Genomic DNA, 23,553 nt, shown 5'->3' with positions numbered 1-23,553 from the left:
ATGATGTCAAGCAATGTTTGTTCCTTATTTGATAGCAATATTGGCCTGTTCTGTAGGAGATAACATAGGTAATTTAGGAGATTTGCCTTCAGATTTCATACAGATTTTGTGAGACTAACCTTACCTGTAGTGTTCACTGCTAATGCTTAAATTGTACGAGTTAAAAGTAACCACAAGATCAATGAAATATTGATATGTATTTGAACCTTAGCATAACCTGAAATTACCTTTTAGATTTTGCTTTGTAAAAGATGTTACCAACCTATCAAAGTTTTTAGGAAGAGTTTATGCTCCAAAGAACATTGCAACTTGTTTCTCTCATCCTTTTTTGTCTTTGCTTTTCTATTATTCTGTAAAACATAAAATTAAATTTTTAGTTTGGACCCACAAATACACAGTGAGAAGGGGAAAATTAGCAAGGGGGAAAAGTACAATCATAAGTTTTCAACAGTTTGATTAATGAGGACTGTGGCAAAGACTGGTATTTCCTTTTGTGTTGCTATAGAAGTAGCATTTCACTTTCTTCTTTAAAATGAGTTGTCTTTGGTAGTTAGTATCAAAGGAGATGAAAGAGACAATAAACTGTATCTATTAAACATTCAGCAGACACATGAGCTGATCATGAGAGGCTTGCTTGCTGCTGAGCACTTGAGAACTTGTAGCAGGTCAGTCTCCCAGAATCCAAAAGAAAGGCATGTACCAAAAAAATTCCACTTCTGTGTAGCATTTAGTGCAAGGATATCTTGAGAGTCTACATCCAGACTCTTACAGTTCCAACAAAATGTGTTAGTTTGGACTCCATAGAAGAAGAAAAGCTTGAATGACAGTGCCATCCATCTGCTTAGCTGAGCTGTAGTTCCTGCCCAGTAACTTTTCAATTTATTGACCATTTCCAACCAAATTGTACAGAGGAAGAGAAGTCTCAAAGATTTTGTAGATTTATAGGAGCTTAATTAACATGCTCAGCTGGGTAGAGGCAAAAAGAGCCCAAAGTGGAGCTCCCACACAGGGGAAGGCAAGGAGAATTGAGCTGTGCTGTATTTTGTTTGGCTCTAGCACACACATATGGCTGGCCATTCAGACTTTCACTCTGGTCCCAGCTGAATCTTGCCTGGAGACACCATGGGGGAGGCAGGCTGCAGAAAGAGATTGTTACAAGGGGTTGAAGGCCATGCTTAGAAGATGGAGAACACAAATCCAAAGCACTCAGATCTCATCAGTCAGTATAGAAGGGTAGTAAAGTGGACTCATGTGCTCTTCAAGGGAAGCCATGCTGTCTGCAGAAGAAATTGCTTCTTTACTCATTAAAGAAGCAGTGAAGACCTCACAATAGTCCAAGAGTGGATGTAGCAGCATAATTACCCCAAAAAAACCCAGTTGTTAAGCTAATTTAAATCAATTAGTCTTTTCCCTTTTAAGGATGTGTGGCAGCAAAAGATATTGATCTTATATTCTCTTCTGCAGCAAGACCCTTCTCTTCCATGGTGTGGAATCAGGATGAGATTTGCCCTAACAAACTGCATCACAGGGCAGGCTCATAACCCCCAAAAAATACCTGCTTATTTTAAACCTAGAGGTTTCATCTGCTCAATACTGGAATGTGAACATAACCAGTTCTCATACTTTACCTTAGGAATTAAAATAGCAGCTCATTTTGTTTGGGTGAGAGATCCAGGATTCTTTGGGGATGCTGTTGTGGGTTACCATTTGTCCTGCTGATGCTGCCTAAATGTAGTTTCTTGATGCATAGCCCACCCATTCTCTAAAAATCAGTTTTACTGTATGGTTGTAAATGTCCTCAGCCTGCAGCACTCCCTCAGACATCTTTGAGATACAGGAAGACACACCTTAGTGATATTTCTGCCTAAGACCTTTACATGCAGTGGAGAGATGCCAAAGAAGTAACATACTTGGCTTGCTCCTGAGTAGTTAACCATGAGACGAGGTATTTTTGTATTTTTAGTTCCCTTTCAAACCTCTAACTGGGCAGGTTCCAGCTTTTATGGAACAGGTAATTGAGAAAGGCAGTTCTATTACCACTGATCTTAAACACATCCTGAGGTATCTCTAAAAAGACTAAAAGAGAGCTAAAGAAACATATATTATAATGATTGTATGGTATAGCACAAAAAAGAATCCCAAATACAGATCTGATTTGGATTTTTTTGTGTGTCACTGGTTTTCTTCATGCAGGAATCAGAGCAATAGATTTCAGTAAACTTTGTCACTGGGCAATTCCCTGGTTTCATAGTTTGTCCATCTCCTAAGAAGCTAAGTCCCAAGAGACACATTCCTGTACAGGGAAAATTTCAGTTCCAAGTTTATTTTTAATCCCATCCACATATGTCTACAGATGTCAGGTCTCACAGAGCATGCCCTATCTAGATGATCTGCCTCCCTTAGTTTAGTTCAAAGGCTTGTAGAGTATGAATTCTTCAGGATGAAGCTTCTCAGTAATTATCACATGTGGGGAGCTGAAGAGGAAAATGACATCTTTAGACACAGAAATTAGCTGGACTGATAAAGTCACTTTATAAGGTAATACTGTTGGAACATTGCCAGCAGCCAATGCAGAAGGCAGCATCTCAGGTAGAGCTGTGTTAAATCCTGCAGGCTTTGACAAACCCCAGCAGCTGCACAGGCTCTTTGCTGGGCTCACAAAAACACAGGCTCCAGCATGTGCAGAAATAGCAATGTGTAGTAACAGGAATGGGTTTCATGTCTGTGCAGTTGAAATTTGTGCTGGTTTGCTGCTAATAGAGAAATCTCAGTCGCTAATCTTAAACACAGCCAAAAGGAAAGCCAGACCTAACTAATAATGTGTCTTTTAAACTTTACAAAGAAAGATGGCAACTCAGTGTGTGCCATCTCTTTATAATTTGAGAAATGTCTCCCTATTCATAAAATATGAGTGGGAAGGGGGCACAGAGTTAAATACTTAAACAATCTTTCTGAGTCCTAATGCTCTAGGTAAGTATAGACTCAAGGTAGTATATTTAGGGTAGGTATAGACTCAAGGTAGTATATTTAAGGTAGGTGTAGGTAAACTCAAGGCAAGCCATCATATTCAAATAACAGGCAATATCAGGGATTATTCTTTCTCTGTTTTTCACAGCCAGATTCCAGCAGGGAGCTGGTTGGACATTAACAGGGATTATGGCTCACTGCAGGTTTTTAACAAGTAGAAAAGAACCATCTGAAAGCCTTCACCAGTGCATAATTCTCAGAGATAGTGAATTTGGCCCACACTTTGTAAGAACAACCGCCTGAGTTTTTCCATTCTATTTCTATGTTATTAGTGACAAAAATGTTCCTGAACTGTTGCTTTTGCATGTGCTTCCAGTGCAACATTATAACTCCTTTAATGTACTAACACACTGCCTCCCCCACATACTCATTTGTCACAAATACAGTCATTATATTAATATTTACTTGATGTGGGGTTTTTTAAACTCTGCATTAGAGGAATAATAAAGCTTGTTTAGACTGGTTAGCAAAACCAAAATTACCCCACGCAAATATTCTACAAAAACTGAGAAAGGAGCCACCGATGTCATCGTTTGTGCTGTGTTTCGTGGTGGAGGAGCAGACTTGATGCAAACTCTGCAGTTACTGCAATGAGCACATGAAGCAGACTGGACTAACAGAGAGAATGCCCAGCTCATGAGCTGTTTCTTAGAGAGCTTCTCTAGAGATACAGAAATGTGTGATCCCCATGAATAAAACATGGTTCCAAAAGCTTTCCAGGCTAATGGTTACCAGAGCACTAGCTGTCCTGCAGAAATGCTTAAGAAAGGTATGTACTCTCATTAGAACACACAACTTCGTGCAGGCTTTCAAATGAAAACATTCTGTAAAATATATTATAAACAATGTCTGTAGTTATATCTGTGGCTTTCAAATTTATGGGTGGGATTCCACAATAAAGAGTTTGTCAGATCTGGGCAGCACTCCTCTAGGCTTTACCAGCTGGAGTGCAGAGTATGTCTCTGACTTTCCCCTAAACTTTGTGGATCAGCATCAGTTCTGGTTTTTCTCATGTAATAATTTAAGTGTGATAAAATCTATTAATTTGGTCTTTAGTGTTGAGGGGCACAAGCAAGCTACCAGTGTGGCCTGCAGTGAACATCAGTGAACACAAAAAAATGTACTTTTAGGAAACTACAGGTGAGAGAGTGCTTTGAAGCAGTGCTTCCATGAATGAGGAACTGAATGATTGGCTACAGTTTTGGCAAGTAAAATAGTATACATGTGCAGTTTGCAATGACAGTTTTCAGATGTTGGTTATGTTAGTTTAACCATGGTAATTTCCTTGTTTACCCAAACATTTAGTGATTATAGAATACAGGCAGAAGTGAACCCAGGGAAAGAAAAAAAAAGTAATGAAAATACAGTGAAATCATGGCAGGGCCATGAAACAACCAAAGAGAGCATGTTTAAAGAAGTTCTGATGCTGATCATTCACATTCATGATTAAACCAGATTTATCTCATGTTTTCTCCTGGTGCTTTTTTCTTTTACTGTAACTGCCTGCTGCAGCAAGGGCTAGGGAAGAAGAAAGACTCAAATAATGGCAGGAAGTAAAAAAGGCTATCAAAGAGGCAAAAGGAAAATTGCAGAAATTCTGGGGTGCAAAAAGGGAGGGGTGGGCGAGATCTGATATTTCTAAAGTAAAGTCTAATATATGAGCTGGGGAAGTTGAGTTTTTTTAGATGCAGTAGACTTGCAAATGTTGTGTTTTAGACCTGCAGTTCACAGACTCTGGTCTGCAGAGCCAAGGCCTCCACAGTCATTCCTGGCTTTCAGCTAGGAGCTGGAGAGCGTGTGCTGGCTCTTGAGTAATTTAGAGAATTTACACCAGTGTGAAGGGTTTGGGACTGTTCTTTGTATGGTGACTATTGGCAGAAGAGAAGAGCATTGTTAAGGGCTGTGGGGGCTTTGGGGAAGGTGTCATTGGAGGGCCAGGAGTAATTTTATGAAATCTGTCCAAAAAAAAGTGAAATGAAGGTACCTTCTGGAAAAAAATCGTGAAGCCTATTGGGTTGTGGTGTTTGGTCCAGTTTTCTTCATTCCAGCATTTTTTCTGCACATGCCTGAAGAGCATACCTGTCAGGGCACATGGTATTTTTTATAAGCAAAATTTGAACCTGACATCCAGTTCCTATCACTGCTAGCTCTGCTTGCTGCTCTGGAGGTTTTAGACAAAAGCACTCCTGACACAACTGATTTGTCTGCACTGCTCATTTATTTTCTCACAGGACCCTGTGGTTAAACCACTTTGTTGTTCATACTTTTTACAGTGATGTAGAAATGCTTGCCCTAGGATCTGAGCCATAACCTCATGAGGTGGGAGAGGATTGTATAATAGCACCATGACAAACCAGCTCAGGACTGCAGGATGTTGGAGTGGTTCCCCACAGAAAAGTAAACGGTTTGTTTTTACATCATTACAACAGCCATTTGGTCTAGAAATTTCCATCCTTTTGGACATTTTTTTTTCCTGTGGAGGAGTGATAGGAGAAAAACTCAGTTAATGTATTTACAGTTATTATTAAATTTTTAAAGTAGAAGTTTGTCATTAGTAGTCCAGTCTTAAGCAGAAGCTTTTTATTTCTAAGTTTTACATTAAAATAATTGTGAAAATATTATAATATGATATATTTTATTTGCAACACTGCTTGGGCTTTAAACTTTGGAAAATAATTCTTAGTGGTATCTATCAGGAAATAAGCTGCTTTTCTTCCATCTTTTGATTTTTGCCTAATTCCAATCCAATATATATGCACAAATTAGTCCCTTTAGTGGAATCTTTAATGGAATTACATTAATTAGCTCCTTTAATGGAATCCCAATACTAATTTTGACATTTTCTTTCCAAGACTTGCCACAAACACTCACACTTAAATGAGCAGCAGCTGCAGTGGGAGGTCAGGTTGAATTAAAGGAGGAACATAGAAAATGTCCTTCTAGGTGAACTGATCCCTTGTCACCATCAGGACACTGCAGAGATTGTTCTGGGTTTAAATGTTAAGGGCTCTAATGGAGCTAAGGAACTAAACCATATTTGGCAAGTGGGAGGAATTTTGGAACTTATCTCCCTCTTCTTCTGAAAAGTTGAGCTTTGAAACTCTGAAATGATCTGATGAAAATTCCAAATAATAAGAATTGCAGCATATTTTAGGTTGGAGTAGACCTCTGTGTCTAGCCACCTGCTGAGAGCATCACTAATTAGATGTTCAAGGCCTTGTCCAGCTGCATTTTCAGTATCTTCAAGGATGGAGATGACACTCCATGCTGTCTCTGTTCTTGCATTTGATGCACCTCATTATGAAAAGAATTTTCCTGATCTCTAATCAGAATTTTCTCTGTTCCATTTTACATCTGTCCTTTCCTGACCTATCCCTCCAGTGGGTTCATGTCCTCTATTTTCTCCTATCAAGTAATCTTAAAAAAGCCTCCTCTTTTTCAGGCTAAAGCAGCCCAATTCCATCAGCCACTTCTCAATACCTGCTGCCAAGTATTAATAGTAGGTTCTACTCCAATTTAAGTGACAGAAGCACACAACCTCTTCAATTTTACTTCAGAATTCTCTCTGAGGGTCTCTGTGCTTTTTGCTGACCAGACCCAGCCCAGAGGGAGGTGTGTGAATTCCCTGAGGCCTGGCTAAGGGACATCACCAAGAAACTTCCCAGCCTGGTGCAGCCCACTCATTGTTACCCTCTTTTGGTTTTCTGAGTGGGCAGCAACAAAGTCCCAGCAAAAAGGAAAAGGACAATGAGGAAGGGCCCCAGAACCTTGGGAAAACTGGCCAAGGGATCTGGAACACACATTTAGTTCTCTTCTGTGCTGCCAGTTGTAGGGAATGATGGAGCAAGAAACGGGAAAGCCATGCAGATGCACACCTGGCTTTGAGAGTGGTGTAAACAGCAGCATTTTGTGGTTTTTGACCATGGGTAAAAATTTATACAACTCTGAGCTTGCTGGCAGCAAATGGGGTCCACCTGCACCAGAAGGGAAAAGGGATCTTAGCTCAGAACTCAGCAGGGCTCACTGAGAGGGCTTTAAACTACATTTGAAGTGGGATGGAGGCATAGCCAGGCTTGACAGAGATAATGTGTGGGGCCAGCCTGCTGGAAAGCAGCTCTGAGGAGAAGGCTCTGGGGGTCCTGGTGGACAACAAGCTGTCCATGAGCCAGCAGTGTGTCCTGGAAGCCAGGAAGGCCAGGGGTATCCTGGGGTACATCAGGAAGAGCACTGCCAGCATGGGGGTGATCCTTCTCCTCTAGTGAGGCCGCACCTGGAGTGCTGTGTCCTGTTCTGGGCTCCTCAGGACAAGAGGGACACAGAGCTCCTGGAGTGGGTCCTGTGGAGAGTGGCAAAGACAATGAAAGGATGGAGCATCTCCCTTGCAAGGACAGGCTGAGGGAGCTGGGCCTGATCAGCTTCAAGAGGAGACAAATGAGAGGGGATGTTAACAATGTCTGTCAGTGTCTGCACGGAGGGGTCAGGGGATGGACCAAGCTCTTCTGGTGGTGCTGAGCAATAGGACAAGAGGCCATGGGCAGAATCTGATGCACAGAAGCTCCACCTGAACATGGGGAAGAACTTGTTTACTGTGCAGGTGACCAAGCCCTGGAACAGATTGTCCATAGGGGGTGTGGAGTCTCCCTCACCCTCTGGAGTTAATCCTATGCCACGTGCTCTGCTTGAGCAGGGAGGTGGGAGCAGATGACCCACTGTGGTCCCTTCCAGCCTGACTCAGGCTGTGATTCTCTGCAATGTTTATATTCTTCTCTACCTGTACCAGCTAACATTGTTTGTTTGGTTTGTTTTGTTGTTTTGGGTTTTTTTCACATAATATAAAACATGCTGCCTCTATCTGAGAAGGGCTACGTTTTCTCTCAGGAAAGTTAATGTGCTGTACCAGCATTCTGCTAAACGTCTGGGTTTCAATAGCTTTTCTTCACACACACACACTCTGAAAGTCATGTAAGAATTTATTATTTATTATCAAAACAGTAAATTTCCCAGGAGATGTGAAATTGTTTAGAATCAATTGTTCTCATTGCAAAGAAGAAACTGTTGAAGAGGCAACCTTAAATATAATAAAATAATCAATATTAAGAAAGTGCCTTTACAATAAACTGGTTGTTTAAGGATTAATGTAGTATGTTTCAAGTAGTGATTTATGATGAAGAGTCAGACTTGGAATTCAGAACTTGCTTGACAAAGCAGAGCAAACAATATGAAAATTTTGCATGATGAAATTGCTTATTGCTTAAGCTCAATTTACTATTAGCTTTTGTTAAATTATTCCAAAATAAAATCAAATCCAGATTCGAACCCTGGACCTTCTCTCATGATCTGAATAGAGAGAAGTAGAATCTGCATTCTCTAACTTCGAGATGCTCATTAAACTTAGAGTTTTCAGTGAGAAACCATGGAGTTATGAAGGGATTGAATCCGCAGCTGGCATTTCTGTCAGCTTTGAGCTTTCATTTGAGACATTTCATTTCAGTGCATGTCTGATGATTTCATATGTCTAGCTGTAGATAATTTGCTCTGTATCATATCCAGTGTAGGTCAGGGTAGCCTTTTGATTTCCTTAGAATACTAAATTTCCCAAAGCTCAAAGTGGGGCTCTTTGTGCTTTCTAAGCTGGGAGCAGAAATTATTTGTGTTTGTAGGTGTTTGGGGACCTCATTTCAGGGTAGTCTGTTAAAAGGGTTTTTCTAACTAACATTCTCCTTTGCAGACACAGCCAGGTAATGTATTTTAATGTTCTTTGCAATTGCTCACCTAGAATGGTATTGTTAAGTTCCATTTATTCTTACACAGTTTATTTTCTACAGTGTGTTTTCAAAATCCTGTCTCTTCTGGAACTGGAAATTTCCTAAGAAGTTGAAGAAAAACAAAAGAACTTGTTTCATACTTTGCTAATTCTTTACTTGACTGTGTCCAGGTTTTAATTTTAGAAGCCTTCATTATGACAGTTTTTCTTCCATAATATCTATTTATTAACTTTTTCATTTCATCACAGGATGGCTTTTGTATAATTAACATTTTTCTGACCAGTCTCAAAATTTTTTTGTTCTTTGATATATCAGTTGAAAACTGATTTGCATCTTGAAACTGGATGGACTTCTTAAGTAAAAACCTATTTTCAGCTTGTGCACTTTTTGGTTTTTAAAACTGACTGCTTTCTGAGGGCTTCATTGGGGGTTTTTTAATTGACTTAGGGACACCTAACTCATGTTTTCATTGAATTATTCTCCAAGTTGGTGTCTGAATCTTAATCCCAAGAATCTCTAAGAAGAAATTAATTTCTTGTACAGCACAAGTTTTAGTAGGTACAAGTCAGATGATCCACCTACTTGCACAGCTAATTTATCCTTAAAGGGAACAGGTTGGAATGTGTCTCCATCCACAGTTTTTACCAGTTTTCTGTGGCAATACCAACTGATGTCTAGGCATGTGTCTTGTTTTTGCCCGTGTATGGATTTTGGATGTGCACTTGTATAAATGCCCTGTTCCCTTTAGTCCCCTTGATAACATTTGAGGGTAGACTGAGATTCTTTCCTCTTGCTTTTTTTAACAGACTCAGAACCGTATGAAGCTGATGGCTGACAACTATGAGGATGACCACCTCAAATCCTCATCCCATTCCAACCAAACCAACCACAAGCCCTCCCCTGACCAGGTAATGTCTCTGTCTTTTTTGTTTTTAAAGTCATTTTTACTGTGGGGGCTGATGATTTGGTGTCATAAGTAGTTTTTCCTGATATGCTTGCAAAAGTAGCATTCCAGAATGCAGTTATAAACCAGAACTGGGTGTTGCTGTTGTGTTGGCTTTGTGCAAAACTCCTGAATGAACAATTCCTGGTACCAAGCTGTTGTTAGGTGGATGGAGAGGAGGAGGTACATTGAAAAGGAACAAAAAGGAACAAAAACTTTACTCTCCTAAAATGCGAGACTCGAGTCCTGTATGACATATTCAGATTTTAGTAGCTCAGGTTTACTGCTTGAGTGTGTGGAGTGTCCAGGACTGTTTCTTGTCTTCAGTAGCAGGAAATCCTGCTCCAGGATCAGCTTTCTGATCTATGGATTGCATACAAGCAGTTCTCTCCATTTCCCACGAGGAAATCCCAGCCCTGGTGCCAAATGAGCACAGACTGCTCCCTCACAAACTCAATGGGCCATGAACTGAAGGAAAATCAATTTACCATCTCCAAAGCAGTGAGGAGCCTCCTGTGGCATTTACAAAGCACAGGAGCCGTGTGCTTGATAACTATCAGAGAGATTAACCATCCCTTGGGTAGCACAGAAAATGCCAACATAATTGCACATCCCATGTTGTAATCTCATCCACTGCAGTTTAATTAAAATATTAGCCATCATTAATCACTGCCTCAACAGAGGGAAGGAATGCTTCTCTTTGCCCTCTGACTCATGTAGAAATTGGTGAGATATGAAGGGAAGCATATCTCTCTAGACCTTTAAGTGCCAACTTAGTGATACACTGAAATAATGAGTAAGGTACAAGAGGAAAATGGCAAAAGCCAATTACTTATTCACCCTGCAAAAATAGATCTTGAAAAATCTTCTTTCGTGTCTGCATCAGCAAACAAGAAGGAGTATATACTATCAAACAAACAGAAAAACTCTGATTTCCAAGGGAACTTCTCTTTGTATCTTAACTTAATACCTTCCTCGACTCTATGTTGACTGGCTTGAATTTTCTGCAGTTTTTTGAAAATGTTGGTATTTCACTCTCCTTCTTCAGGAGAGTGAAATTGTTAATACTGAAAATTAAATGGATTTCCTAATCTTAATTTGGTACAAATGTTAGAAAATGTGTTGTTTCTGCTGAAAGTCTACAGAGAGCTGAAGCCATTTCCAGCGTGTAACTTTAGTACATGCTTGTAAATAAAGGCAGTGTAGCATCCACAGATGAAATAAAATTTAGACATTTACAGAAATTCTTGCAAAGACCTCACAGGGAAGGGCAATAGGGAAGAGAGGGGGTGGGAGGAGGCTCTGATTGCACTTCCCTTTGCAAAGGGGCATTTTGAAAGCTGACAAAGCCTCCAAGGTCAGGATACTGCATAAGGAATAGAAACGCTTTGTACTACTGTTTGTACTTCATGTGCTTTAAATACTAACCAACTCTTTGTTTCATTCCCATGCTGCTCTGGGGCTTTCCTGTGCACCTCTAGGATGAGGAGGAGGGTATTTGGGCATAACCAGTCAGATGCTCTTAGCTCAGCCATTTTGTTCAGAACGGTGAGAACCAACCTCTCCTGCCAACAGAAAAGTTTCCAACAGTCACTCCCACCCCTCACTGCTGTGCTTTGTCAAACCTGGCTCTGCTCCCTCCCCTTGCTTCCATGTCCCTGCATGAGGGTGTTTCTTGTGTGTTTATGTGCAGTTTGTGATTTTCTTCTTCCAGTCATCCTCTCCTTGTTTCACCATGTTGTGGGGAGAACTTCCCAGGGCATGTAATTGAGTTTCTGTGCAAGTACGAAAGAGCAGGAAATGTCTTTCATGTCATTTATCATTGACTTCATGGAGGAAATGTTTTCAGTGGGATTCTTTTTCAAAGCAGTTTGCGCCCTAGCCAAACCTATGTGTGCTTTTTCAATTCTGGTTTGTAAAGAATGTGCTCCAGGATAATGTTCCTCCTGAAGATAATGTTCCTTCTGAAGGTTTGGGGCATGTTGAGATCTGCTGCAGAGATTGCTGCCATGCACGCTGACCTAACTAGTCACAGATATTTATCAACTCACAGCACAGGATTCTCTAGATGGACTAGGAGTATGGATTGTCTATAAATGTGAAGGCAAAGAGGAATGTCCCCTTAACCTTCCTCTCTCCCTTCCGTCTCCCTCATTCTTTCAAAACAGTGGGCGAGAAATTAGGAGCTGTTTTTCATTTAAAGTACATTTTGTTTCTCTCTGTCCATGTCCACAATTTTTTCTTTTGTGCTGTCAAATTGTCCTCACAATGCCCATTTCCAAAAGGGAAGACAGTACAGAGGACAGAGCCTGCTCCTCAAGCCTGTTCTTTAGCAAAAAAACCTCTTACTGGCCAGGAGTCAAGTACTGATTATCACCCTACAGTACACAGCATTCATTTATGCCTTAGAGTATCAGTTTTAAAGCAGAATATGTTTCTCTGAAGCACTTGAAGTATTTTAAAGGACTGATGACAGTATTTTTAAAACCTATATGAAACTTTTTCCTTCTTCACTTATCCTTTTAAGAAAAAAAATACATCAGTTTCTGTGCACTTTTTTCTAAGAATTTGGTTTTTTCATTTCAGTTATTTGAAAGAAAGCTGAAAATTTCTGTGGAAATCTTGGACCCTTGCATTTCTGAAAATTATTGCTTTGTGTTAGATTTGTAAAACATTCATGAGAGAATAAGGCACTCTCATCTCTTGCACTTGTTCAATTAACTACAGACTTACAGTCTGTCTGTCTGTATAGATCAAATCCCTCTTTTCAAGCCAACCATCTGAAAAATTTAATCCAACTGTGGCAGTGGCAAACTTGAATTTCATGCCTTGGGGTTTGAGCTGAGAAAATCTCTTTAGTGGACAAATTGATAAAGTGCTTCATTAATTTGCACTCGCTGTTGATTTCACATTCTTTTTGAATCACCGCTCCTGCAATGGTTGTGCGCTCGTGTGTGTTGTTAAAAGTTTTAGAGATGATGCTTGTAAAGATCAGCTGAAGCACAGAAATTAAACAGGGGAGAGCAGGTAAGTAAATGATGAAAAGGAAGAGGACACTCACTATGAAGGTAGGAATCATTCTGATTTTCCTTCTGGAGCAAGCATGGAGTTTGTGTAGAAAACACTGAGAAAGATTTCTTCTCTTTCCTCTCCCGTGTGCTGATGCATTTAAGAATGCAACTGTGCTAAGAGCATGGTTTTTCATAGTTTTCTGAATTAATGGGTGGTTGACATTAAAAACACCTTATGTCTCCAGTTTGAGGCACTTTCCTCAGGAAAGCTGTTGCAGAGTATCCCAATCAAAATAATGAATCAGCCAGCAGCCTTGCCTTCCCCTCATCTCATCAGAGAAACTTGTCAGCCTTGACATTGTCATGCATACATCAGCAGGGAAGGTATAAAGGTGATGGATGCTTCCCAAGCCAGTTATTCCCAACAGAGTACATGTTTTTACTGTGATATTCCATGTTCATTAAAAAAAAAAAAGTCCTTATTCTCTTTGTAAAAGCTAAGATGATGTAAGTTACAGAGTCCCTAACCTCCATGTGTTAAATTAAATTTATGTATTACAATGATAAAGTGTAATTAATAGCACAGGACTTGGCAATAAGTTTGTTTTTTAAAGTTCCTTCAGGTCTGTGAATGCAATCACCTCTGGTCAATACTGAAGATTAAATGGAGACAAAAAGCTATGTACAATAGTTAACTACATTCTTTTATTTTTATGGTTTAGGTCTTAAGGCTTTTCCCCTCCAGCATTCTGGAATTGACTGAATTTAATATTTAATTATGCCAAGTCTGTACATGACAGCGTTATCAGATAGAGCTCCCCTGAAATGGATCACTGTTCATAAACATCTGCACCCTCCCTGTAATTTCTGAGGATGGTAGTTTACATTTCAGTTTATAGTTCAATGTAAATACCATCTTTCATCCTGAAATAGTTTTTCCTAGCATTTTTCCCTCAGCTCGTTTCCTTGCTGTGTGAATTTCTTATGACTCCTTTTATTCCCCAGATGGAGCTCTATCCTCCTCTGCATCCCAGTCAATTCCAGTGTGATTTAACACAAAGATGCTCTTTGGTCTTTCTCAAATGCTAAACTGCTCTGGGCAATGGTTTAATTAGTTATCACTCACTTTTATCAAGAATAATATGCATTTACACCATAGGAGATCTAATATACATGCAAAAGGATAGGTGTATATGTGGGTGTTTATTCTTGTAAATCTGTGCCAGGTGTGTGCCACGTGAGGGAAGTAAAGCAAAGCTTCCATGCAGAGATTTCCCAAGCTGCTCAGTTCGTCCAGTTGTCTTGTGAAGCACAGCTGTGCTACCTAAAATGGGAGAAAATGTGGGTGTGGCTCAGAAATCTGCTTCATCCACTCATCCATTCATTAATTGAAAATTTTTATTAGGCTTATTAGAGCAACAGTGGAATGGTCAAAGAGCTAGCATGGAACTGGAGTGCATAAAAATGGGGATGTTTCAAGACAATGAAAATATTGGCAATTCCTATTACCCTAAAAATATTGTAAGACAAAAAGGCTCTTTGTGACATTTTTCTTCAGTACTTGAGTTTGACAGATTTAACTCAGAACCACTGAGTAATGTGAGTTGAGTACTGAAGGCACTCACAAAATTTAACACTTCAGATTTCAGAGGTGTTGTCTGTGGTGGGAAGAGGGGATAAGTCATTACAGAAAAATATTTGGCTCATCTCAAGGCTTAATGTAATCTTTGCCAGAGCAGACAAACTACTGGAAGTTTTCATTGGGATCACTACAACACTAAAAATGTCTATACTTTGGGAAGTTTGAGGAGAAAATTGAAATTTTTTTTTCCACATTATTTGATTCTGATTTCTTTTAGTGAAAAAATATAGTTCTTCATGGTGAGTTCCATATTTAAATTATACAGGCATTCATTCACTACATAAATGTGAGCTTCTCTCCACAGTCCACATTTTGTGCAGAACTGCTTGTCCTGCTGTCACACTTTTGAGGTTCTCAGTATTGTCACTCACTACACTGTGACCTCATAAGCCTTTTGACTAGATTTATTTTCAGTCTGGTCTTTTTAATTGTTAGATCATGCAAAATGGTCAGAACCACCAGGCCTTCATGCCTGACTCATATTACATTGTAATTTACTGGACACAATACCAGACCACGATTCAGAAGATAAATTCTTTCCTGGCATCTTCTCCAACCACTCACTTGTTCTCTTCCTCCCTGTCTCAAATTCTCTATTTGTAAAATGAGCTGAAGTTTTTGTAAAAGTGCAAGTTCTGCTTGGGAAAAGTGCTGTATAAGTGCTAGGTACTATTACTGTGTGATATTTGGAAATTGTCTTATTAAAGTGATATGATGGTGATTCTAATACCTCATTTTGAAATTGTTCCTGAAATTGTGGTATATTTGTATTTGACTCTATTACTACATCTTTTTTTTTTTCCAAGATCCTATTCCTTCCCAAGAAAAGGGAAAATAACCCATATTTTCAAGGTGTTGCCATTCCAGCATGCTGGACAAAGTTCTTTAGACCACTGTCTCTTGTTCCTTACTGTCATCTCTTGTCTTCTGAAGAATCATTTCTTCCCCTCTCTAAAAATGTACAAACTGGTTGTGGTGCAGTATAATAATGATATTATTACAATTCTTCGTCCAGGTCTGTAAAAGCATTGCCAAAGTGTCTTGTGCTTGCCTTGGAGACATACCCTGTGCAAAATTTGAAGGCAGCTACATGAGATAATCTTGCAGTGCTTAAACATGTCCTGACAGAGAGAGAGAGATTATCATATTTGTTTTGTCATATTGGTGACCATCAGGGTTCTTCACTCCCCCTTTTTGGATGGGCAACCTTTTAGTAAGAACCCTAATGTGATGAACTCAAATAACATGATGTAACTAATTTATCCTTAGGAGAGTTAGAGAAGAATGCTTTCCTTGAGACAAAGTCAGCTTCCACTCCTGGTCCTTTTCTTCTTTTGGAGAACAAGTCTTCTGCTAGCTTTTTTTTTTTTAAACCAATTATTTTGCTGTTAATAACTAATTTCTGTTAGAAGAATGTATTCTCTGTCCAAGAATGTTACATCTATGAGCACAAAAGAACTGATCTTGATACACTGTTCATCTTCTTTCTGATCCCAGAATGATAAAACTAAGATTTCCAGATGGAATTTTGTAATCTGCAGCTCTGGGATGAATTAAACACTCACAACAGAGGTGCAACTGGACTGTATCACTGTCTTCCTATTATTCTTACAGATCAAAGAAGAACACAAGTAGATACTTACAGTCTAAAACATTCAAAACAGATGGCTGGCTTCTTTTTGTAGAGATTTGTGCTTTTCAGCAAAACAATTGCAGAAAGGCCATCATTCATTTCTGCCAGATGAGATTATGCCAGGTCTGTGTCTTATTTTCTCTTTTGATTTGCAGCTGAACATAATCTTCTACTGGTGGCTTGGTCTTTGTAGCAAGTAGGAATTCTGCACTCGGACATTCTTGTTTCTGGCCACTTCCAGGAGAGTTGTTCCTTGCAGTTTGTGTGATATTCTCTACTGTCTCCCAGTGATTCTGAGCTCTGGCACTCCTAGACAGGACACTCAGAGACACAGGACAAGCAGCTGCAGCCAAACCCTTTCAGTTGTCATTTAGGAGGAAAGAAACTGAGGGAGAGGGGAGATAAACAATGTCAGAAAAAGAATCAAGCCCAAACCTGCTTTCCAGTGTATTAACTATGAAAATAAGCTCCAGAGAATAGTAACTCAAATAAAAACTGTAAGGGCATATAGGCAATCTAGGCATTGCATTTTCCTGGTTGGTAAAGTTCATAATGACTGATGGACATGTCAGGATTTACAGTTCCATCTCACTATGGGTTCTCCAACTACATCTGGTTGTTAAAGTAACTTTTAGATAAGAACTACTGTATATACTTATAATATAGGTGTTTGTATTCATTCTGTGTTTGAATGTAGAGCAAGCAACTCCAAAAAGACTTCCTGAAGACAGATAAACCTTCCCAAGTCTTTGCTTTGAAAGTGTCTTTCAGCAAGTAGAGAGCTGCAAGAGCAGAATGAAGAGCCAGAGTTGGAGAAGGACAAGACCAAGATTCCTATCACCTGCAGACAGGGAGGTTATAGTTCATCTGAACAGGAAAAGCCCTGATTGTGTTCTCTGGTAGACTACTTAGGAAATACCTTCTGGTTTGCATTAGCAGTGGGACAGACAGCAGAGCACAGCCCTGACACATCAGCACTGCCTTGGACACGCTCTCCCAGTGCCCTGCTGCCATGCTCTGCATTCAGAGCAGTGTGAGACACTGTTTGCCTTTATCCCTTGTAACAGGGAGAAGCAATAGACAAAATACAGCCCAGCAAGAAATGGGGGTACTTGCTGCTTCACTCTTGTGTAGAGAACAAGTGCTGGAAAGCTTGGATGCACTAAAAGCAGAAGCAGGTTGTTAATACTTATTCTCAAGCTGCTCTATTTTTGTAGAGAAGGAATCAGCATAAAATCTGACTCTGTGAAAATGAATCAGATTGATTTCACAGAATCATAAAATCTGATTCTGTGAAAACAAAACTTGCCTAGTTACACCTACAAAAGTTTGGTCAGGTTTAAATGCTGTTTAAATCCACAGTGTCATGTACAAGATGCAAACAGTTGTTAAACTGTTTTTGCTTACTGCAGAACTATATTTTTTTCCTTCATGATAATTGTCAGTATCATCAGTTTGACTACCCAGTTTCGTAGCTTTCTATAATTTAATTTATTATTCAAAAATTTAATTTGGTAACTAACACAACTTACAGGGGTGAAGTGCTCAAATGAAGGAGATTTTAATAATAAAGAGGTGTGAGATGTGCACAGTGCAGTGAGTTTATTTAGGGGGTAAGAGATTGAGTGAATGCCCTTGCTTTTGAAAGGAAGGGAATAAGAAAACAGGTAAAATTCAACCTGTGTGGAAACACCACCTTCAGCTCTGCTGAGGTATCTCATTCCTGAAAGTTCATTTTCCCCTTGGTCCAGTTACAGGCCCCTCACATGAGGATTTCGGTTCTGATCTCCAGCAGTCCCTGCTGTTCCTCTCGTGGTTCCCTGCCAACTTTGCTCCACAGCCCACAGAAGTGAAAGTTGCCAGTGTCATGGAAAGCACTTCTGGATTTGTTATGTATAAAAATATTTTAGAACTACTTGCTCTTTTTGAGTGCTTTAGGAACCTTACCAACCCACTGCAATTCTCTGCCTCACCTAGATGATGGGGAAAGGATTTTATTTAAACAGAGGGAGCTTATGACAAAACTCCTTTCCCTGGTTTGTTTTTTCTATTATTTTTTCTGGTCTGGATTTTTCCCAAGGTGAAGAGGGTGAACTCTGGAAATCATTAATCCATGGGATTTGTTCATGGTGTATAAAAATTTCAAAAATCATTTGCTCTATAAAAATGATTTCCTAATTGATTCTGTCAGAAAGGAACTGAGTAAGACAGCTCTGTCAAAATAGCCAGAATCTCTTTTAGCTCCTCACATATATTGTTCCGGTTTATGGGGAGAAAATTATGAAGGTTAGAGTTAAATCTTTTTTTTTATTGTCTTTAAAACAATCTAAACAAATCTAAAGGATACTGAGCCTGTCCTTGAGCTTTTGTGTGGGGGTCTTCTGAAGAAACCAAGTATCTGTGTATCTGTGAACTGAGCTGAACTGAACTGAGGTCAAGATGTGTCTTTTTGAGAACTTTCTTCTGTTTCCATTTAAAATAATGAAGGGAAGACATCAGTGATAAATTGCTCTGAATTTGGGAAAGCTTTGCACATTCTGAGCCAAATTCATGCCTCATAAAACTCCATTGCATTCAGTGGTTACAATATTATTGTTGAACCCTTGTGTTTGTTGCCAAACAAAAACAAATGGTCTGAGCAAGAAGGGATAATTCAATTTGCCATGCAAATACTTCCAGACTGTGTCACTCACTATCTTAGTTTATTTTCATATCTCCCAGTATAAGATACTTAGCTATAAAGGCAAAATATCCCAGTCTGGCAATATCTATAATAAAACCCAGATACAGGGAGGTACACAGAGATTTGTCAGGTCCTTTTGAAATAATTGCTTTTTAACAAACATATGTGCTTACACAATCTTTGGCCCCATCTTCTCCTGTGCAGTTTGGTAGTTTGGGAAGTAGGGTTTTTTGGGTAGCATAGTTACAACTGTATGTAACAAAGTTTGAAAATAATTTTCCACACTCACATGGTAGATGTGGTTGATAGGAGATAAAGGACTACCTGCACTGTTTTTCCAAACATATTTGTAATGTCCAATCTGAAGTTTTAAGGATGTGTTTGGTGGTGCTTTGGGTTTCTGCTTGGATTTTTTTCAGAATTCCTTCTTTATTTGTGCTGTGCAGGATTTACAATGAACACTCAAGGTGTGTAGACCAGGCTGGCAAGCTTGATCATTTCTCAAATTGCTTAATTCCTTGGAAGCTTTCAGATTTATTCCACCTACACTTCTTTGTAGCACTTTAATACAAAAACACTGTCATTTTTACCTCACTTTGTTTACTTTGACCCCTGAGATTACTTGTCAGTTCCACTTTATTTTCTTCTTGATGTAGCTGTACTTCCAGGGAGGTTTTTTTTTCCTCTCAGATACTTAGAGATTTTGGGGTAAATTAAGAAAAATTACTGATTTATTTGATTGCAAAACGAAGAGCACTCACCAGCATCACTCTGCCCTTTAGGGGTCTGTAGTGGAAATGTGCAAACAAGGCACTCAGGCTAATAGGGGGATATGACAGTCATCCTGCCACTGCCAAATGTATATATGGCACTTTATATTGTCCTTGCTGTATCAAAAAATGTTATTTTCTCCCTTTTTCTTAAAGATAACTGCTGTTGATCCATGATCAACCTCCACATTTCCACATTGATGCATTATTCTTGATAAGTAAGGCAAGTTGTGTAAGGAGATAACTTTTACAAGGTCGACTGATGCAGTTGCAAAAACAGGCAGCTTTTAGGGGTGTCTGTAAGATTTTATTTCAAAATGGCAACTGCAGGTTTTTAAAGTAGAGATTTAGAAGGTATTCTCTGAAATTAGTTAAAGTGAAGTATTTGGTTCTGAAAAAGAAAAGTGGTTGCTTCCTTCAGAGAAAAAGGGATTGTTAGCAGGGAGAAAGATGACCAGGTCATTAATCCTTCTACCTGGAGAAGGCATAATTTAAAGCTAGTGATTGTGGTGAACTGCACATTGATTAAACGGACTCTTTATTCTGCAGATGTCTGTGGACATTGCTGGTTTTCTTTTCCAAATAACCACCTATGTATTTTTTGCATATTTCCAGTAGACACTGCTGTGTATATAGAGATATTTAAAAGCAAAGACTTAGCATATAAAACTTGAAATTCAGTTACCCATATTTCAGTTGACCACTGTCCAGCAACAGTAGGACCACCATTGAAGAAGAGGTATCATTTCATTCTAAGGGTTTTTTGCCCCAATGACTTGTACAACTACACTTAGATTCACATTTGTCATAGTCAAAGATTTTTTTTTTAAATGTACGAAATCTCAAGTTGAATTTGGAATATGTTCACAAGTATCTTAATCAATTGGTTGAGTTGGTTTGGGTTTGCATTAGAGGTTTGTCAGGCATATCACATTTCTGCCTCAGAGTTGTAGTGATTGCCTTTTTTAGTGAAATGCTGTCAAACTTAGCTGGCCATTAGCAATATTCTGAACTCGAGGGTACATTAAGCAGACTTCATTCCATGCATTGATGAGGATGGCCTAAACCTATCAGGGCAATGAATGAATGAGGGCTGCTTCAGAAGATATTCCTGGGTTTGCTCTCTTTGCCCACTGTTTTCCTAGAAAGCTCTGCAGCTCTGAGCTGAGCATGAGAACACCATGTGGGTTGTGAACCCAGCACTGCCATGCTTTTCCACTTAGCAAATGCTCTTACACCCTCTTGAGATAAGGCAGGGGCAGCTCTGCTGTGTGGGAAGCACTGTGCCTCTTGCTAAGTGGCCAGTTCAAATTAGATAGGGCAGGAACACAGATATAAGGGCACTTCCTACTTGACTGGCAGCTTTTAATGGATCCCAAGTGAGGGGAATGATTGCTCTGTGAACAGCTTTAGGGGGATGCTGGTTAAGAACTTTCACACGCCTCATTTGGCCTCTTTCCAGCTGGAGGTAAAAGGGGGAAGGGTGCAGGAGGAATGTGCTTGGAAAGGGGATTTATCCCTGAGCACTCAAATTCAACTGTTGTATGAAAATCTTCCATTCTTGCTTGCTAGATAGCTCTGCTTTCTCTTCATCAAGGATGGTTTCTGTTCACAAAGAATAACCAGAAAAGTTATCCAGTGAAGTGAAATGTAACTGTGTTGATTCTATTAAAATCTCCCTTGCTATTGCCCTGTATACAGGGCAGCAGAGTGACATCAGTTTGCAGTCACAGAATCACAGATTTGGTCAGGTTGGAAGGGACCACTGTGGGTAATCAGGTCCAACCTCCCTGCTCAAGCAGGGCCAGCCCAGATCATGGGACATAGGATTGTGTCCAGACAGTGCCAAAATATCCCCAGTGAGGGAGACTCCACACCCTCTCTGGACAATCTTCCAGGGCTTGGTCACTGCACAGTAAAGTTCTTCCTCATGTTCAGGTGGAACTTCTGTGCATCAGATTCTGCCTCTTGTACTATTGCCTGATACTACCAAAAACCTGGCTCCATCCTCTGACACCCTCCCTTCAGATACTAAGGCATTGATAAGGTCCTCTCAGTCTTCTCAAGGCTGAACAGGCCCAGCTCCCTCAGCCTGTCCTTGTAGGAGGGATGCTCCAGTCCCCTCACCATTTTTGTTGCTCTTCACTGGTTTCTCTCCAGGAGCTCCATGTCCCTTTTGTCCTGAAGAGCCCAGAACTGGACACAGCACTCCAGATGTGGCCTCACCAGGGCAGAGCAGAGGGGCAGGATCACTTCCCTTGATCTGCTGTAAATGCTCTTCCTAATCCACCCCAGGATACTCTTGGCCACAAGGACACAGTGCCAGCTCATGGACAGCTTGTTCCCAGCAGGTCAGCCCCAGCCTGTGATGGTACATGGGGTTATTCCTCCCCAGGTGCAGTACCCTGCACTCACATTTGCAGAATTTCCAACACTTCTTCCCTGTTCATCTCTCCAACCTGTCGAGGTCCCTCTGAAGGGACACAGCTCTCTGGGGTATTGGCCACTCCTGCCAGCCTTGTGTCATCAGTGAACTTGCTGAGGAGGCATCTGCCCCTTCATCCAAGTCATTGGTGAATAAGTTAAACAGCACTGGGCCCAGTACTGACCCTTGGAGAATACCACTAGTGACAAGCCTCCAGCTAGACCCAGCACCACTACCTGGAACCCTCTGGGATCTGCCCTTCATCCACCTCCTTGACCACTCATCCCATCCTGATCTAACAAAGCATTATTTTTGTGTGTGTGTTTATATATGCATATACAACAGCGGTTGCCCCAAGGCTGCACAGGTTTTCACTGAAGCACATGAGCTCACTCTCTCTCTCTCTCGTGCAGGTTCCTTGCCTGAATCCTCTCCATGGTTGCCTGTGGGTGTGGCAGCACCCTGATGTGCTGGTGTGGGCTGCTGAGCTCAGCCGGACACAGAGCCTGACATTAGTTAGCTGCTCAGCCGTGCCTCTCAGATCCTCACACTCTACAGCAGCTAATCCATGTAAAACAGTGTGAGAAACAAAACAAGTGAGCCCTGACAGCCTTATTAAAGGGGGTCGAAGGCAGAGTCTTTGTTGAAAGTCATGCCAGCACCCTGTTTTGTTGACTCAGAGATTATCTCACTCCTTATTCATTAGCAGGGTCAGAGGTGTCCTATTGAAAAGATATCCCCAGCCCAGTTACAAACAGCAGGTGCAGCCTCTGCCTGAGAACACGAATAGAAACTGCTGGGACTTTGGCAAGGCTTCCCAGCTCTCCCTGCCCAGCAGCTCATTTTATGGAAAGGAGGCCCTAAGCCCAGGTCTTCCCTAATTTTTCATCAGCTGCAAACCTTAGAGGTTTGCATTACTGCAGTTTTGAATATGTGCCCACAAACATCTAGAAGAAATGAAGCTGTATTCTTGTGGAAGGTCACAGTGAAGGGTGCCCAATAGGCATTTATGCACTTGAGCTCTGTATTTTTGTTAAAAATTGAGAAATGATTCTTCAGATACTTTTTATGGGAACTGGATAACTCTAGTTTGGATTGCATTGAGGAGCAATGATTATATTCAGATTGGGTAAGGTATAATGAAATAAAATAGTACTTTATTAAAGTCCTTTGATTGCAGTTTTTTAGTTTGTTATATATAGTCTAGCCTATTTAATAAAAGTCATTGCCATTTGGAAACTATAGAAGACTATACCTTAACTATCTAAAGCATTATAAAAAATTAATTTTTAGCTTTCTGGTGAAGATATATCTCTATCCAATTTCTGCAGTAGAGATGCAATCATCTTAGAATTGTTGTGTTTTGGCATAATTTGAATCTATTCTCTTTATTGCATACTTAATTTACAATGAAATACTTGTTGGCAAAACAAGCTAAAAGTCTATACTGACATTGCTTTTGGACAAGTTGTGGACAGACACCTTTTATTAGAATTTTTTTTTAAGTAGTTAAACCGAAGTGCTGTTGGATAATCAGTAGAGTTAATGCATTCAGTTTAGTATTGTTTCATTTTTCACCCATATCATCATCATTTCCCAGTCTAATCATCCAGCTGTCACCATTACACCCTCTCCCCAGTGTCCTTGGTTTCTT

At 40.1% G+C, this 23,553-nt stretch overlaps 1 protein-coding gene across 2 annotated transcripts in view; it reads left to right on the top strand.

Moving 5' to 3' along the window:
- Positions 1 to 23,553, top strand: part of ERC1 (ELKS/RAB6-interacting/CAST family member 1) — a 271,003-nt gene that overhangs the window by 235,155 nt on the left and 12,295 nt on the right. For both annotated transcript variants that reach the window (XM_005421022.2, XM_005421021.2), the window contains one exon: positions 9,599 to 9,700. In XM_005421022.2, the coding sequence (XP_005421079.1) occupies positions 9,599 to 9,700 (102 nt within the window). The remainder of the gene's footprint in view (positions 1 to 9,598; positions 9,701 to 23,553) is intronic.

The sequence above is a fragment of the Geospiza fortis genome, unplaced genomic scaffold (assembly GCF_000277835.1).
Source record: "Geospiza fortis unplaced genomic scaffold, GeoFor_1.0 scaffold10, whole genome shotgun sequence".
NCBI lineage: Eukaryota > Metazoa > Chordata > Aves > Passeriformes > Thraupidae > Geospiza > Geospiza fortis.
The sequence above is the reverse complement of the archived record's forward strand: the minus strand, read 5'-3'. Positions and strand labels throughout refer to the sequence as shown.